Source organism: Lactuca saligna, chromosome 8 (assembly GCF_052625555.1).
Source record: "Lactuca saligna cultivar CGN05327 chromosome 8, ASM5262555v1, whole genome shotgun sequence".
NCBI lineage: Eukaryota > Viridiplantae > Streptophyta > Magnoliopsida > Asterales > Asteraceae > Lactuca > Lactuca saligna.
In genome coordinates this window covers 221,197,467-221,212,682 of record NC_136424.1, presented here as the reverse complement: position 1 = coordinate 221,212,682, position 15,216 = coordinate 221,197,467, and the positions used below count along the sequence as shown (strand labels likewise).

Here is a 15,216-nt window from a genome sequence, read left to right as displayed (position 1 = left end):
GCATGCCTTGAATTCCATGAACGAGGGAGTTCGGGCCTCGACCTAGCCCGTAGCAATCTCGGCTCGAAAAGACCTAGGCTGCTCTTCCATGATCTATATCATCCCTTCCTGGACTGTCCCAAAAATCATTAGGGTAGCATCAAGGATGCCTCTTGTAACCTCGACTGCAATAAGCTCATGCAACCTCTCATCAATGGGCTCGGTATCGTAGCACGACCCGTATCCTGATCCTGATCCCCTTGATCCATGTCGTGTCAATACCATCCTGGTTTGAAATACCATAAAACATAATGATCAAGATATTCAATTAGGGGATCCTTCCACACCGGTCTCCATAGATCTCCCAGATCTAACATTAGTATAGGTACATGTCCTATGCTTTCCGTAGTACGGGTCTAATGCTACCTTCTACACCTACCTGTACCTTCTCTACGACTCTACCTGATAACTCTCATTCATCCCAATATAAAACATATCTCACAGGCTACTGCATATCTCAAATCCTAGGCTATCCTAAGATTTTCTCAACCCCTATCAAACTAGAATCACAAAAGACATAACAGGTTGCCTTATGCATGCAAATTATACACATAATATGATCAAATAGACTTTTAAATAACTGACTCTACCCTAGGACCACAACCAAGCAAGGAACAAGAAATAAGGCCAAATCAATCATTCTAAGTTTATAAGATCCTAACTATATGTAATTTTTAAAGTGTACACATAGGAAATCCATCCGACTATCGTAATCCAAATATCAGTATAACATGGCTAACATATTGGGGAACCAATTACTTGAGCTTGGATGATTACGTGCATTGCACTATCCTTTTTCTAGTTTAAGAAGTTTTAAAATTGATTATTTTTAAAAACAGTTTTACCATTTCCTTAATTTGAGTCCTGACACACCTGAGAGTGTACTCAAATCCCTCAAACCAAGGCTCTGATATCAACTTGTAACAACCCAAATTTCTAATAAAAGTTTTCATTTTTAATTAACAATATCAATCTTAAAGACATAATAATTCAGCCACATTTGGTTCTCAAAAATCCATAATATCGAAAAAATTATCCAAAAACATGAGAGTGTCCCCAAATAAATGTCGGAGAGTGCATGTCGCACCATCACGCTAGGCCCTTTCCCTTAGGCTCTGAAGAACCTAAAACAACCAACAAACTATAACCTAATTCTTAGTGAGTTCCCTAGAGTATACCCCACACAATCCATATAATCACATAATCCATATTAGCTCTATAAGCTACACATACCACATAAGCCATGCACATAAACATATAAGGATGCCCTTGAAACCCTCCAGGGTCTTACTCTGTGTGCCCTAGAAACACTCCAGGGTCTTAGCCGGTTGCTTCGGGAACCCCCGAGGTCTTAACTATTGATGCAATCGAAACCCTATAAGGTCTTACACCTTATTGCCTTGGGAACCCGCAAGGTCTTTACCTAGGATTCCTTGGACCCTCCAAGGTCTTACACCCAAATGCCTCGGGAACCCCCCAAGGTCCTTACTTAGGATGCCTTGGAAACCCTCCAAGGTCTTACACCTAAATGCCTCAGGAACACCCCGAGGTCTTTCATGCAAGTACTACAAATACGGCTAGCATACCACAATGCACATAATCAACTAGCACATCACATAACAATAATGGGCCGACCTTGGTGCCTTCGATCTATTGGTATGGTGAGGAGACTCACCTCTCAAGAAGTGTTGAACTGATAAGATCAAATCCCAACTCACAACTCCAATTCAACTGCCTACAACCACTAAGTGACTAGCTTTGTTAAAATCCCGAAATACCATAAATACACTTAAGGTCAAACTTGGTCAACCATAGTCAACATGAAGGTCAACACTCAAGTCAGCAGTCCATGCTGACCCCAACTCGTTGAGTTCCTTCAGATTTCAAGAAAACTGGGACAAACCCTCACCAACTCGCTGAGTTATCTCATCAACTCGTCGAGTGTACTCAATATCCATAAGGTGGGGTAATTTGATCCGACTTATCGAGTTTCCAAGGCAACTCGTCGAATTTCTCCAATCTTAACCTATTTAGTGCTTTTCAGTCAAATATAAAACCCCAAACTACAAATCTAGTCTCCTAGGGTTAAGATACCACATAAAGTTGCTAAGTTTTCATTCATGTATGACATCTAAGGGGTTACAACACTCATATGAAGCTTAATAAGAGGTTTAGGGCATGAGGAAGGGACATAACTTAATAAATATGGTAACTTTACATCTAAAGAGACCATAAGGAGTCCAGATCTGAAGTTATGTCCTCATTACAAGCTCAAACCCGAGAGTGACTCCATTTTGCACTATAAATGACCATATTCTTGCATAAGAGAAGATCTAATAAATAGAAAGCCAAGCTAAAGACTTTTTACCTCCAAATGGTTGCTAACTCAGAGTATATGTCGGATCTACAGCCGCTCCCTTTGCTCCAACCTCTTCAATTTCCAAATTCCTTCACAACCACACCAAAATCATGCTTCAAGGCTCTCACACACACTCAAGAAGGTACTAGGCTCGAATTAGGGTTTCTCTGGGCAGTAAAGACAATGAGGGAGGACAAAATGAGCCATAAGTTTTTTATATAGGGCATAAAAGCCTGAAAATTAGGGTTTTCCTTTCCAGCATCTACTCTTCGAGTTGGGGCCTTCTAACTCGTCGAGTAGACCCTTCATCCCGCGTCCATAATGATCCCTACTCGACGAGTTGGAGTTGCCAACTCGTCGAGTCCCAGTCCAAGACCTTAAAGAAATAAATGATACCTGAAACGAGGGTTACAAGGGTGCATATTCCGAAGCCATTCCCGCAACCTAAAGGATTGGAAAATCTTAAGGTTTGTTTTATTCAGAATGATCCATAGGGTGTAGTTTACAAGGAAAATGAGAATTGTGTTTTGTGAAATAGTATGATGCACTTACAAGATAAAAATTTGTTTCATTTTACGACTATTTCAACTCTTCTTTCAAGGACAAAGATACACAAATTAAACACCACTAACGATATCAAGTGTGTTTCCGATATGTTGAAATGGTGGTTAACTATTCAAATGATTCTTAGGGATGATTCTAAAAGCTTTTGATGAAAAGAAGTGAAGACTACTTTCGCGACCCGATGCAAAGCGGGAGATTGTTAGGTCTCGCAAAATGAATAGATTGTGCCAAGTCTATATGCGAAATGTTTTGCAAGCCTTGTGTGTTATAGTCTTTTTGTTTCGTATGAGAACTAAAGGTTTCAATCTTCCATGTCGGTAATTCTCATTATTACTTAGGTTCATAATTTGTTAGTTAAGTGGCGGGCTGTTGACTTAGGTATCCTGATTTATTTACTTAGGTTCACATGTTAGAGCCTAAACGACTATCTTCTCACCTAATATATAGATAGGAGAGTTAGTTAAATAAAAAAAATATCTTTTGTAGATTCATTTTTTCTTCACTGTATCAAACTTATTTTTATTCTGTAATGAAATTGAAGATCTTATTTACTTTGTTAGCGTTCAATTGATTTGATCTTATCTTCCATGACATTTTTTTATTAGAATCTATTCATTCCTATTATTCTATCAATTATCTAGACACATAAATAAACTTGCAAATGACTATATATGTATCTGTCGTCTTATACAAAAATAATCACAAAAACATTATATAAATCAAACAAATACCATGGTAGATGGTCCATTTGCCCATAATTTTTAATCATGGGTAAAACATTTTTAACTTAAATTGTTGCAAAAGATTTGGAAATGCTTTATAATGGTCACACGACCCAACAAAAAATGTCTAGCTATAATTTTATTAGTAACCTTTGGCCTCTAAAATAACCTACAATGTAAAAAAACTGTTTCGAAAAATATGTAACTCTATGTCATTATTATATATATATATTATGGATATTGTATCTTATGAATAGTAAAATATCACAATTTTTGTCTATGGCCGTCCCTATACTTCCGTTTCTTGTATTGGTTCTTTGTCATTTCCTTATGTTTTGGTTTGTTTCTCATTTTATTGCTTCTTTGTCGTATATGCGCTTCTCCTGTTCATTTCTTTTTTGGTTTCTAGATATTTCTTTATTTTCCGTATCTGCATCCCTTTCTTTTATCTGTATGTGAATCCTTTTCTTTTATCCTTCACTTTCATTCTTCTGCCTCCTTCCTGCTCTCTCTTTGAGGTAATATTCTTCTGTTTTTTTTTGTTTGCTTCTTTTGCTGTGATTTTTCGTTCCGGCTGTTGTTGCTGTGTTGTGTGTTTATTTTGTCATGGCTGTTCCGTCGAAACGGAGAGCTGATGATGGTGGTTCTTCGTCTGTTCCTCCCTCTGTCGGCTGTCGGTGCAGGTCTCGACGTTTACAACCATTATCTCTTCTTCCCGACTACATGGATTGTGGTGATTGTACGTGTGTTTGTGCCTACTGCGGTGCGTTGTTCCGGTACATTGAGAGAGTCGTTAATACATCTACAGCTGATCCTCCTAGATATAATCATTGTTGTAGAGGTGGAGATGTTGTACTTCCTTATCCTTCCATGTTTCCCACCGACTTTGTTGCTCTGTATCAAAATTCGGGTTTTTTAAGGGATATTGGGGCTTATAACAACATGTTTTCTATGACTTCTTTTGGGGCAAACGTAGATGAGGATGTGAATGATAACCATGGTCCTTATGTTTTTAAGATATCTGGTCAGATTAGCCACAAGATTGGGTCCCTCTGTCCGGATCCTATAAAGGGTCCGAGGTTTCTGCAACTATACCTCTTTGATACTGGGAACGAAGTAGAGAACAGATTGAGGCCTTTTGATCATCCTTCAAAGAGCGATTTAGATTGTAACATTGTCAGCTATTTGGTCAACTTTTTGGGGGCTAATAACGAATATGTGCGCACCTTCAAGACTGCAAAACAAATAGCAGAAGAAAGTAATTTACAGTCATATGCGGTGCGACTCTTTAACAATGTTGCGGATCGTAGGTATGATTTGCCTTCGTCTGGGTCTTTGGGTTGTATAGTAACTGGTGATGACACAATCTCTACAACATATGACATCATTATCCATTCGCAATCAAGTCGGCCTCAACGTACCAGTAAGCTGCATCCAAGCTATATGCCATTACAATACCCGCTTTTGTTTCCATATGGTGAAGAAGGTTGGTCACCCCGTTTGAAAATTGGAAATAGGATTGGTGCAACAGCTCGAAATCTTACCGTCAATATGAATTATGCCTATCAAATTCATGCCCGTCAGCATATCTGGTCTCCTATTGTAAACTCATCTCGGCTCTTTCAACAATATTTGGTTGATGCATACACATGTATAGAAGAATTTCGTCTTGATTACATTGTAAAACATCAATCTAATCTTCGGTCTGATTATGTTAGCGGCCTGTATGATGCGCTTTCGAAGGGACATAGGGAGGCAAGTGTTGTTGGCAAACGTGTATTCTTACCAGCATCATTTACCGGTGGTCCCCGATTCATGTATAGTCATTATCAAGATGCACTTTCTATATGTAGGGTGTATGGCAATCCACAATACTTTATTACTTTTACATGTAATTTGAAATGGCCAGAAATAACTCGATACATGGATACACATATGCAAGGAGATGTTCACAGCAGAGCTGATATCATTGCTAGAGTGTTCAACATCAAGGTTCATGAGTTTGTTCGGTTTCTAAAACAGGACAAAACCTTTGGCGAGGTTGAAGCATGTATGTTTTCGATTTCATATTCCTTTCATGTACGGGTTATTTATCATACAGATAATATTTTCCAAATCCGCCTCTTTATAGATATGTTACCATTTGTCTTTCAATTTTTGTAATGAACGGTTACCATATTTTTTAATATTTGTTTTTACCTATGTTTATTAATGTTTTTTGGTTATCGTTTCGTACAGCTTCAAGTTCCATGTTATTATCATTTGATAAAAATGTTACTTTACGCTATCATATGGTTTCATTCTTATCCATGAAGATTTCACTTAACACACATGTTTCCCAATGTACTCGATCAGTTGATGCTTTCAAGCACACCTATCTACTCATATATAGTAATTTACATTTTTACTTTTTTTTAATGCTTTTATGAGTCATTACATTTTCTTATGCTTTTAGCTCTCACATTTGTTACATACTATAAGAGTTATACATTACATTCCATATCTGGATCGAAATGGTATATTAGATTCAAAACATTCCTTTTTATTCGTAGATAATAGTATTTGGTTTTTATTTATTTATTTAGTTTTTTATTTCTGTTTTTTTTTTCAGTCTGTCACGGTTTTGTACCTCTCACCTTTTTATGGATTTCTACCTATTTAATATGATGTGATTTTTATCATGATATCATTATGATGTCATATTATAACACTGTTGCATTGATTACATAATGCATAGCTTATTTGATTCATGTAGAATATATATCTTTGTAGATATCAATCATAATAATCATCATTTCCAAATCTACCCCTTTGTAGATATGTTGCCATCTGTATTTCCAACTTTATAACAAATGGTTAGCATATTTTTTGATATTTATTTTTACATATGTTTGTTAATATAGTTATTTACATCTTTTACCCTTTGTTTTCAACAATGTTTTTAGTGGGTTTTTTTGTTATAATTTGGTAGAAGTTGAATTTTTATGTTATCTCCCTGTTCATCTGCTTTCTATATGTAGGGTCCATGGCTATCCACAATGGTATATCGATTTTACATGTCATGTGAAGTCGGCAGAAATAACAGAGTACATGGATATACATATGCAAAGAGATTTCTAAAACACAACAAAACATTTGGTGAGGCTGAACGATATATGTTTTGCATTTTCTCTTTGTTTGAGATATATTTTAAATATAATGTTATTCTTACCATGAAATTATTAAGACGTGATGTCATTTTGGTATTCCAATTTTGTTTTTTACATTTTTAACCCTTTGTTTTGAACATTCTTTTTTATTGTTTTTTTTTGTTATAATTTGGTAGAAATTGAATTCTTCTGTCATTTCCCTATTCATCTGCTTTCTATATGTAGAGTTTATGTCAAACCACAATGGTTTATCGTTTTACATGTAATGTGAAGTGGACAGAAATAACAGAGTACGTGCATACACATATGCAAAGACATGTCCACAGTAGAACACATATGACTGCTTTAGTCGTCAACATCAAAGTTCATGAGTTTGTTCGGTTTCTAAAACAGAACAAAACAGTTGGTGAGGCTGAAGCATATATGTTTTGCATTTTGTCTTCGTTTGAGATATATTTTAAATATAATGTTATTGTTACCATGAAATCGTTACCATGAAATCATTAAGACGTGATGTGATTTCAGTATTCCAATGCTTAAATGATTCATATTTTATTTGATTCATATTCGGCTATATGTCTTTGCAAACATAAGTTGTATTAAAGACCATTTCCAAAGGTACCCCTTTGTACATATGTTACCGTTTGTCTTTGAATTTCACTAACAAATGATTAACATACTTTTTAGTGTTTGCTTTAGGTGTGTTTTATAATAATTTTTTTGCTATGATTTGTTACATATTGAATCCTCCTGTTATTTGGCTGCAATAAAATCTTTTAGTTCATTCTTGAAGATTTTATTTTACATTACATTCCATATCTTCCTACACATGGTATATTACATTCAAAGTATATAAATTATGCGATTGACAGTTTACTTTTTTTTTTCTCTTTTTTTGTTTACTTCATTTTTTTTAGTTCTAACTGTAATTTTTTCCCCATATTATAACAGCTATACATTACATTCCATATCTTCCTACACATTCTACATGATAATTTTCAGTTTTTATTGGTTTCTTTTTTCCTTTTTATTGGTTTCTTTTTGTATCTGTTACTTTTTTAACACACTCTATTACATTCCATATTATATAATATTTGGTTCACTTATTTGACAAAAGTATATTTGATTGAAATTTCAAAATTTGTTAATATATTGGTATCTTTTTTATGCTAATTTTGTATCTCCCTTTTATTTTTAGCATGAAATCATTAAGATGTCATGTTATAATAGTATGGGACTGTTCACAGTATCCATATTTTATTTGATTCATATAGCTTTCTATATCTACTACCATTTGTCTTTCGATTTTGGTAACAAATTGTTAACATATTTACTACAGTTTGTTTTTATGTGTGTTTCTTAATGTTCTTTTAGTTATAATTTGGTAGACATAAAATCTTGGTGTTCTTTGCCATTCACGAGAGCTTTTACTTTATGCTCACATACGCTTCTCTCCATACTATAACAGGTCTACATTAGATTCCATATCAATCTGAAAGATGTACGTTTTTTAATATTTTTTTTATTATTATTAGTTTTTTTTATCTATATTCCATTAAATATTATATCTTTTCAGTTTCATATCTGTTTAGATATTAACTTCAATGTATGCTTACACACTTATTTAGAAATAGAAAAATATTAAATGTTAATATTTTGAAATTTCTTCATAATTACAGATTTGTACACTATGGAATTCCAGAAGAGAGGTCTTCCGCATTGTCATACTTTACTTTGGGTAAACAGTTCAGACAAAATAAAAAATCCGATTGATATTGACAAATATATTACAGCAGAGTTGCCGGATCCAATTAACGAGGTAGAATTGTACGAGACGATAACAAGTTGCATGATTCATGGCACGTGTGGACCGCTTAATGAAAAGGCTCCATGTATGAGGGATGATAAATGTACTAAACATTTCCCTCGACCCTTTGTTGACAGTACATTCTTTGACAGAGAGGGATATGTACGGTACAAATGTAGCGTAGATGCACATCATACTACCCGATATGGACAGGTTGTAGACAATGGATATGTGGTGCCCTACAATAAAAGGCTTTGTTCCTGTTTCCGTGCACACATCAATGTTGAATACTGTGGCTGGAATATGATGATTAAGTACCTGTTCAAATATATTTCCAAAGGAGCTGATCGCATAAGATACACACTCCAAAAGGCAGAATCAACCAATCAGTCATCTGCAGCGCTGCCCACTACTAGCCATAACAGATCCGAAAATGAAGATATATGTGCTGTAAACGAGGTACAGAACTTTTTGGATGGGCGCTACATATGCCCACACGAAGCAGCATGGCGAATTTTAGACTTCCGTATACATCAACGTCATCCAGCTGTACAGATTCTAACTGTACATGAGGAAAACATGCAACAATTGTTGTTCAATGGAGAAAACACAATACCTGAAATACTATCAAATCCGAACAGTAATATTACCACCCTACTTGCGTGGTTTGAAAGTAACGCAAGAGATGCAACAGGTTGTGATTTGACATACCTGGATTATCCAAAACCTTACAAATGGGAAAAGTCATCTAAGTCATGGAGTCGAAGAATTTATGACTCATCAAAAACAGTAGGTCGGATTGTATTCGTACATCCTACATCCGGCGAATTATTTTACTTACGGATGCTACTCTGCCACCAAAAGGGATGTACATCATTTCAAGATTTGCGCACCGTATGAGGTACTGTTTACCCAAACTTTCGGGCTGCTTGCAATGCACTTGGATTGATAGGGGGTGACATTGAATGGCTTACCTGTTTCACAGAAGCTTCCATCTGGGCAACTGCATCACAGTTACGATCCCTTTTCTGCCACCTATTGCTTTTCTGTGAGGTCAGCAATCCATGTTTACTATGGGACAGTGCATGTGATAAGATGAAAGATGACTATCTACATACCTTGAAACTCCAAATACCAGATAAGAATGTTGGTTCAACTGCTGACATAATTGAATAACAGTTGCTTCATGATTTAGATAATATGCTCCGTTCTGCTGTTCCATCCAAATCAATGGGAGATTTTGGCCTTCCCGTTCCTTCAGCTGATGTCATTGGTATTTTACAAAATTGTCTTCTACTCGAAGAATTGAGGTATGACAGGGAAAGGCTGATGAAAGAGCACAATGAGCTGGTGCCAAAATTAAACAGTGACCAAAGATCAGTCTATAATACAGTCGTTAGTTCCATAGAAAACAAAAAACAAATACTGATGTTTGTTTATGGACATGGGGGTACTGGCAAGACATTCCTATGGACAACCATTCTTTCCTATTTCAGATCCATAGGAAAGATTGTATTGGCTGTTGCTGCTTCTGGAATTGCATCACTTTTGCTACCTTCTGGAACAACAGCACATTCAAGATTCAAGATACCTATCGACTTAACAGACAAAAAATCATGTGATATTAAAAAACGCTCCTTCCTTGGAGAACTTATGCAACGTACAACACTCATTATTTGGGATGAAGCACCAATGAGTGACAGAAGGTGCTTTGAATTTTTGGACCGCTCACTTAGAGATGTGCTAGATTGTGATCAACAACCATTTGGAGGGATATCGATGCTTCTCGGTGGTGATTTCCGCCAGACTCTTCCCGTTGTACCAAAAAGCACACATTCGGAAATCATTGCACTAACTTTACCGAGTTCATACCTATGGCCATATTTCATGGTTCGGATTTTACCTACAAACATGAGACTACAATCATCTGACATAACAACTCAAAATTCAATGTCCACATCAGCTTTTGCAAGATGGTTGCTAGCTATTGGAGACGGAATCATAGGTATACCAGACAAAGACGACCCACGTGATTCAAGTTGGGTACAAATTCCATCCTCACTCCTAATATCTGCCACTCCAAACTCTCTACAGACGTTGATAGATTTTGTTTATGGAGACGGTATACTTATCGACCCCACTGCTGCAGATCTTTCAGTAAGAGCAATAGTTTCTCCTACAAATGAGACAGCCGACGAAATAAACACCCACATTTTAAAAATCGTGAGAACAAGTGGTAGAACATACAATAGTACAGACATCATGGAACCAAATGGAAAGCATACATCAGATATGGAAGGCTTGTATCCAATTGAATACCTAAACCAACTAAACATTCCAGGAATACCACCACATGAGCTTACAGTTAAAATACATTGTCCAATAATGTTAATAAGAAACATAAATCAGAGGGAAGGTTTATGTAACGGTACCCGACTCATTGTCTCCCAATTGTTACCAAACGTTATCGAAGCAACCATCATAACCGGCACTTGCATTGGAAAACGTACATATATACCACGGATAAAATTCATACACAAATCATTAGATTTCCCATTCACGTTTTCACGAAAACAGTTTCCAGTGAAAGTTTGTTATGCGATGACTATCAACAAGAGTCAAGGACAGTCACTGTGTAGAATAGGCATCTATTTGTCACAGCCCGTCTTCGCACATGGACAACTTTATGTAGCACTATCCCGAGCAACATCACCAGATTCCATAAAAATACTAATAAAGACCAATGACACAGTGGAAGAGAATCAAACCAAAAACCTTGTCTTCAAAGATTTATTGCAGAAACTTACTTCAACAGAGGTCTATAGTATCACTACCTGTCATACCTTTCGTGAACACTTTTCTAAAGACCATTACTACTTTTTGAAATAGCTTCTGCTGTTGACTGCTTCCACATAATTTACATATCTATAAAATTTCTTATTCTTTTCCGAATATAACACTGATTTTCACACATTTCTTTCTATTAGAAAACGGAAACAACTCATGACGAGCATTTCTGACTTGAAGACTGATGGTATTGGAGGCCCGCTACAAGTTAGAATACTGCAAAAATGGAAACATGATGTCCGGCGATACGAGACTTGGTATCTTGCTGTCGATAGATTTGTAAGTAGTCACCAAAAAAGATTACAACAAAATCAGGTTCTAAATTTTATATTTCGATGTTCTTTAAATATTAAAAAGTATGTTGATAACAAAAAATAAATTATTTACAGAAAGTATAAATAAAAGTTCTTACAACAAAATTATTAATAACAATTATTTTATGTTTATAAAAACATCGAGTTTGTTATTTTCAAAAAAATCATCTCTTTAATAAATGGTATATTCGTATATAATATGTCATAATCCGTAAATCATAAATATCCATGTTTTGTAATAAAAACATATCTAATGTCAACTTATTAACAGCATGATGGAGAAACTACATTCATCGAATCATATAACAATCTCTTTTTACAGGCAGATGCTATACAAATTCTTGGACAGCGAACAAATCAGAGTTACATTGAGTCTGTCCTCCATGTTTCACAGTGTTACACCATATCAGATTATAGTTGTCCTCAATTAGATAACTATAAAAAATTCCTTGAAAATGAGTTCTACATCGATTTTGGCCTCAAGTCCATCATACAACCAATTCCAAAGACAACAACAATACCCAAAACCTGGTTTCGGTTCGTATCAAAATCACATCTCATAGACCTCGGAGAAAGACCACCATACTATCCAGGTAATCATAATACCGAAATATCTTATTACATAGGTGTTTCTTACACATTTACATTTACTACTAAACATATTACATTGGTGTCTTATCAAAGATCAGAGAGTGTACCAAAGCAAGCGGGGAATCATTTGTCTTGCTCATACTAACGGATGAAAGGTATACATAGTAAAAAGCATATCACAGTTATCAATTTCTTCATACCTATCTAACACCAAAAAAAAAATTCAATTTTATTAGTGGTAGTGAACTTGCAATCAATCTATGGAAAGAATGTATAACCAATCCAGAAAAATTCAACCGCGACTCCTTGCATCAACCACCCGCGACAACGGTTGTTGCCGTCACGAACCTAAAACAATCCATATACAATGGTACTTTTTTCTACTCAGCCATCTATATATCGGTATTATCATTGTCATATAATGTTATGTCATGCACTCAATCTACAAATCACTTTTCTATAGGAGTATTACGTTATGGTTCATCACATGCTACACATATCTATGTGAATCCGGACATACCAGAAACAACAACACTCATTAATCTGTGAGTCATAAATTACATTAAAATCAATTATTCCGTATGATAAACTTTCCATACTAATAAGAAGATGACATCAAATTTACAGGACCTTCAAGACCAGCACCACCACTATCAGGAACACCATCAACCCTATATGACATGAAGAAAAAAAACAAATCTGATCTTCTGGTAACATCAACTTAATAATATCTCTATTTACAAATAACATCAGCTTCAGACATCCACATCCAACTCTTTTATATCCACAGGATAAAACATTCATCGTACAGGCTTCAATCAAAGAATTTCACTATCAAAACAGCTGGTTCCAAACAATATGTCCAATATGTAAAGATCCCATCTTCAAAAGAGGTGAAAGCTGGTACTGTAGTGCACATGGACTAATCGAAAAGCCCACTTACATGTAAGCATCTTTTGAGTTAAATAAAGCATCATTATTTTCTAACAAAAGTCTTTATGAATATTTTCCATTCATAGATACAAATTAACAGTAACCATCACTGATGCTACGGACACAATATCAGCACTAATATCCGAGACATCATGTCGGAAACTGTTAAAGTCATCACTTGAGAACTTTATATCCAATAACCCACACATAAACAGAAACACCCTACTTCCTATCATCACTGACCACAAGGAACAAACAAAAAAGATGTCGATCCAAATGCTTAGAGCATCAACCCTCGACAATATACACTTCATAATAATAGATATTGAAGAGCCAACAACCAGGGCCAACTGACACAACACCAGAGCCATCAACACCTGTTGAACATGTTGTGCGTACTCTCACCTACGATCCCCAAGGTAAACACCCAATAACAAAATCAAATTCAAGAACAAAAATACAAAAAAAATACTAACAATTTTCAATTCATGTCTAACAGAATCTGCACCAAGAAAAAATGCAAAGCGGACACTCAAACAACAGACATCATAGACAAGCACCACAAATGGATCTTTTGTTTGGACCAATATCACTATCTTTTGTAATATAAATATATCATCATGATCCTTTTGTTTGAACCATTGTCAGTTTCTTTTCTAATATAAACATATCATGATGACCCCCTATAACTATAAACAATAACAAATAACTTCTCTTTGTATCAATACTCTTCTTCTAAATTTCATAGATGTTTCCACAAGAAAAAGAACGAACACTTTCTTTTCTTCTATGAATTAACGCACCACCTACATTATAACATGCATGATAGCTATTACCTAAAATATGAACACACACATACCGATTTAAATAAATAATCCGTTTAAATTATCCACTAATTAATAATATATTACAGTAACAACTATTATTAATACGCAATTAAATGCAGATACATACATCCTAGCAAACACATTGCATAACAAAAGAATATTTACGATCACTACTTATAAACATACATAAATTACCACTTAAATTATACTAGATTCACTTAAATATTTGGGCAGGTGTTCTGACTAATATCACATCCAACCACCAAACAGTAGCCATCAAATTAATTATCAAATCCATGGTCAACGATTCTATCTACGAAATCAGCCAAGCAAACCTCATAGCCACCCTATCTACCACTTTTAAAAGCAGACTAGAAACCAACTAATACCTCTACAAAACTGCAAACAAACATCATGAATATCGTCATGTAGAAACCCATCGATCAACTCCAAACGATGAAGTTGTCCTTGGCAGATGTCCAAACGACGTACACCACTATCAACAATTCCAGACAGAACATGCTGCATGATGCTCCAACAGAACTGCCATACATGCATGGTATCATCACCAACACTGTGAACGCCAATCTCGACAAAGACACAGTCCTCATGCTCGATATGTTCGACATGATGCAACAGAATATGACAGCAGCTATCGATGTATGCAAGAAAATCACTCAACACCACCCAGAAGCATGACGAATTGAAATCACAAGTTTTTTGCGACCGTATAACATGACTCCTACTGTTATCCGATACGTAATCATACAGTAATAAATAAATATCTTTTCTTCCGTAATCAGTCGTCTATTTGTATACTTATCCGTTAGAAAACCAAATCAATATAAACATATACAAATACTCTTAGTTTTCCATTAATTTAACAAAGATATAAAATAGGTTCAAACGCAATCAAATAAATATTATTTATTTCAGAAGCCATAAAAATAAGACAGATGCTAAAAACGAAACCTCTGCCCCCCGCGTTGCGGGGGATAACCATCTAGTTTTTATAATGATTTTTCTATAATTTTGGTTAACTGAATAACTAAATACGACTTTAA

At 35.4% G+C, this 15,216-nt stretch overlaps 1 protein-coding gene across 1 annotated transcript; it reads left to right on the top strand.

Moving 5' to 3' along the window:
- Nucleotides 1-4,290: 4,290 nt before the first annotated feature.
- On the top strand, nucleotides 4,291-14,851 carry LOC145010507 (uncharacterized). The gene is made up of 16 exons (XM_078969038.1): nucleotides 4,291-5,734; nucleotides 5,923-6,027; nucleotides 6,140-6,200; nucleotides 6,296-6,304; nucleotides 6,588-6,651; nucleotides 6,705-6,725; nucleotides 7,010-7,095; nucleotides 7,751-7,758; nucleotides 8,513-9,534; nucleotides 9,626-9,727; nucleotides 9,820-11,027; nucleotides 11,628-11,766; nucleotides 11,877-11,879; nucleotides 12,073-12,394; nucleotides 13,020-13,102; nucleotides 14,585-14,851. The coding sequence occupies exons 1-16, from the start codon at nucleotides 4,291-4,293 to the stop codon at nucleotides 14,849-14,851; spliced, it is 4,944 nt and encodes a 1,647-aa protein (XP_078825164.1).
- The last annotated feature ends 365 nt before the right edge of the window (nucleotides 14,852-15,216 follow it).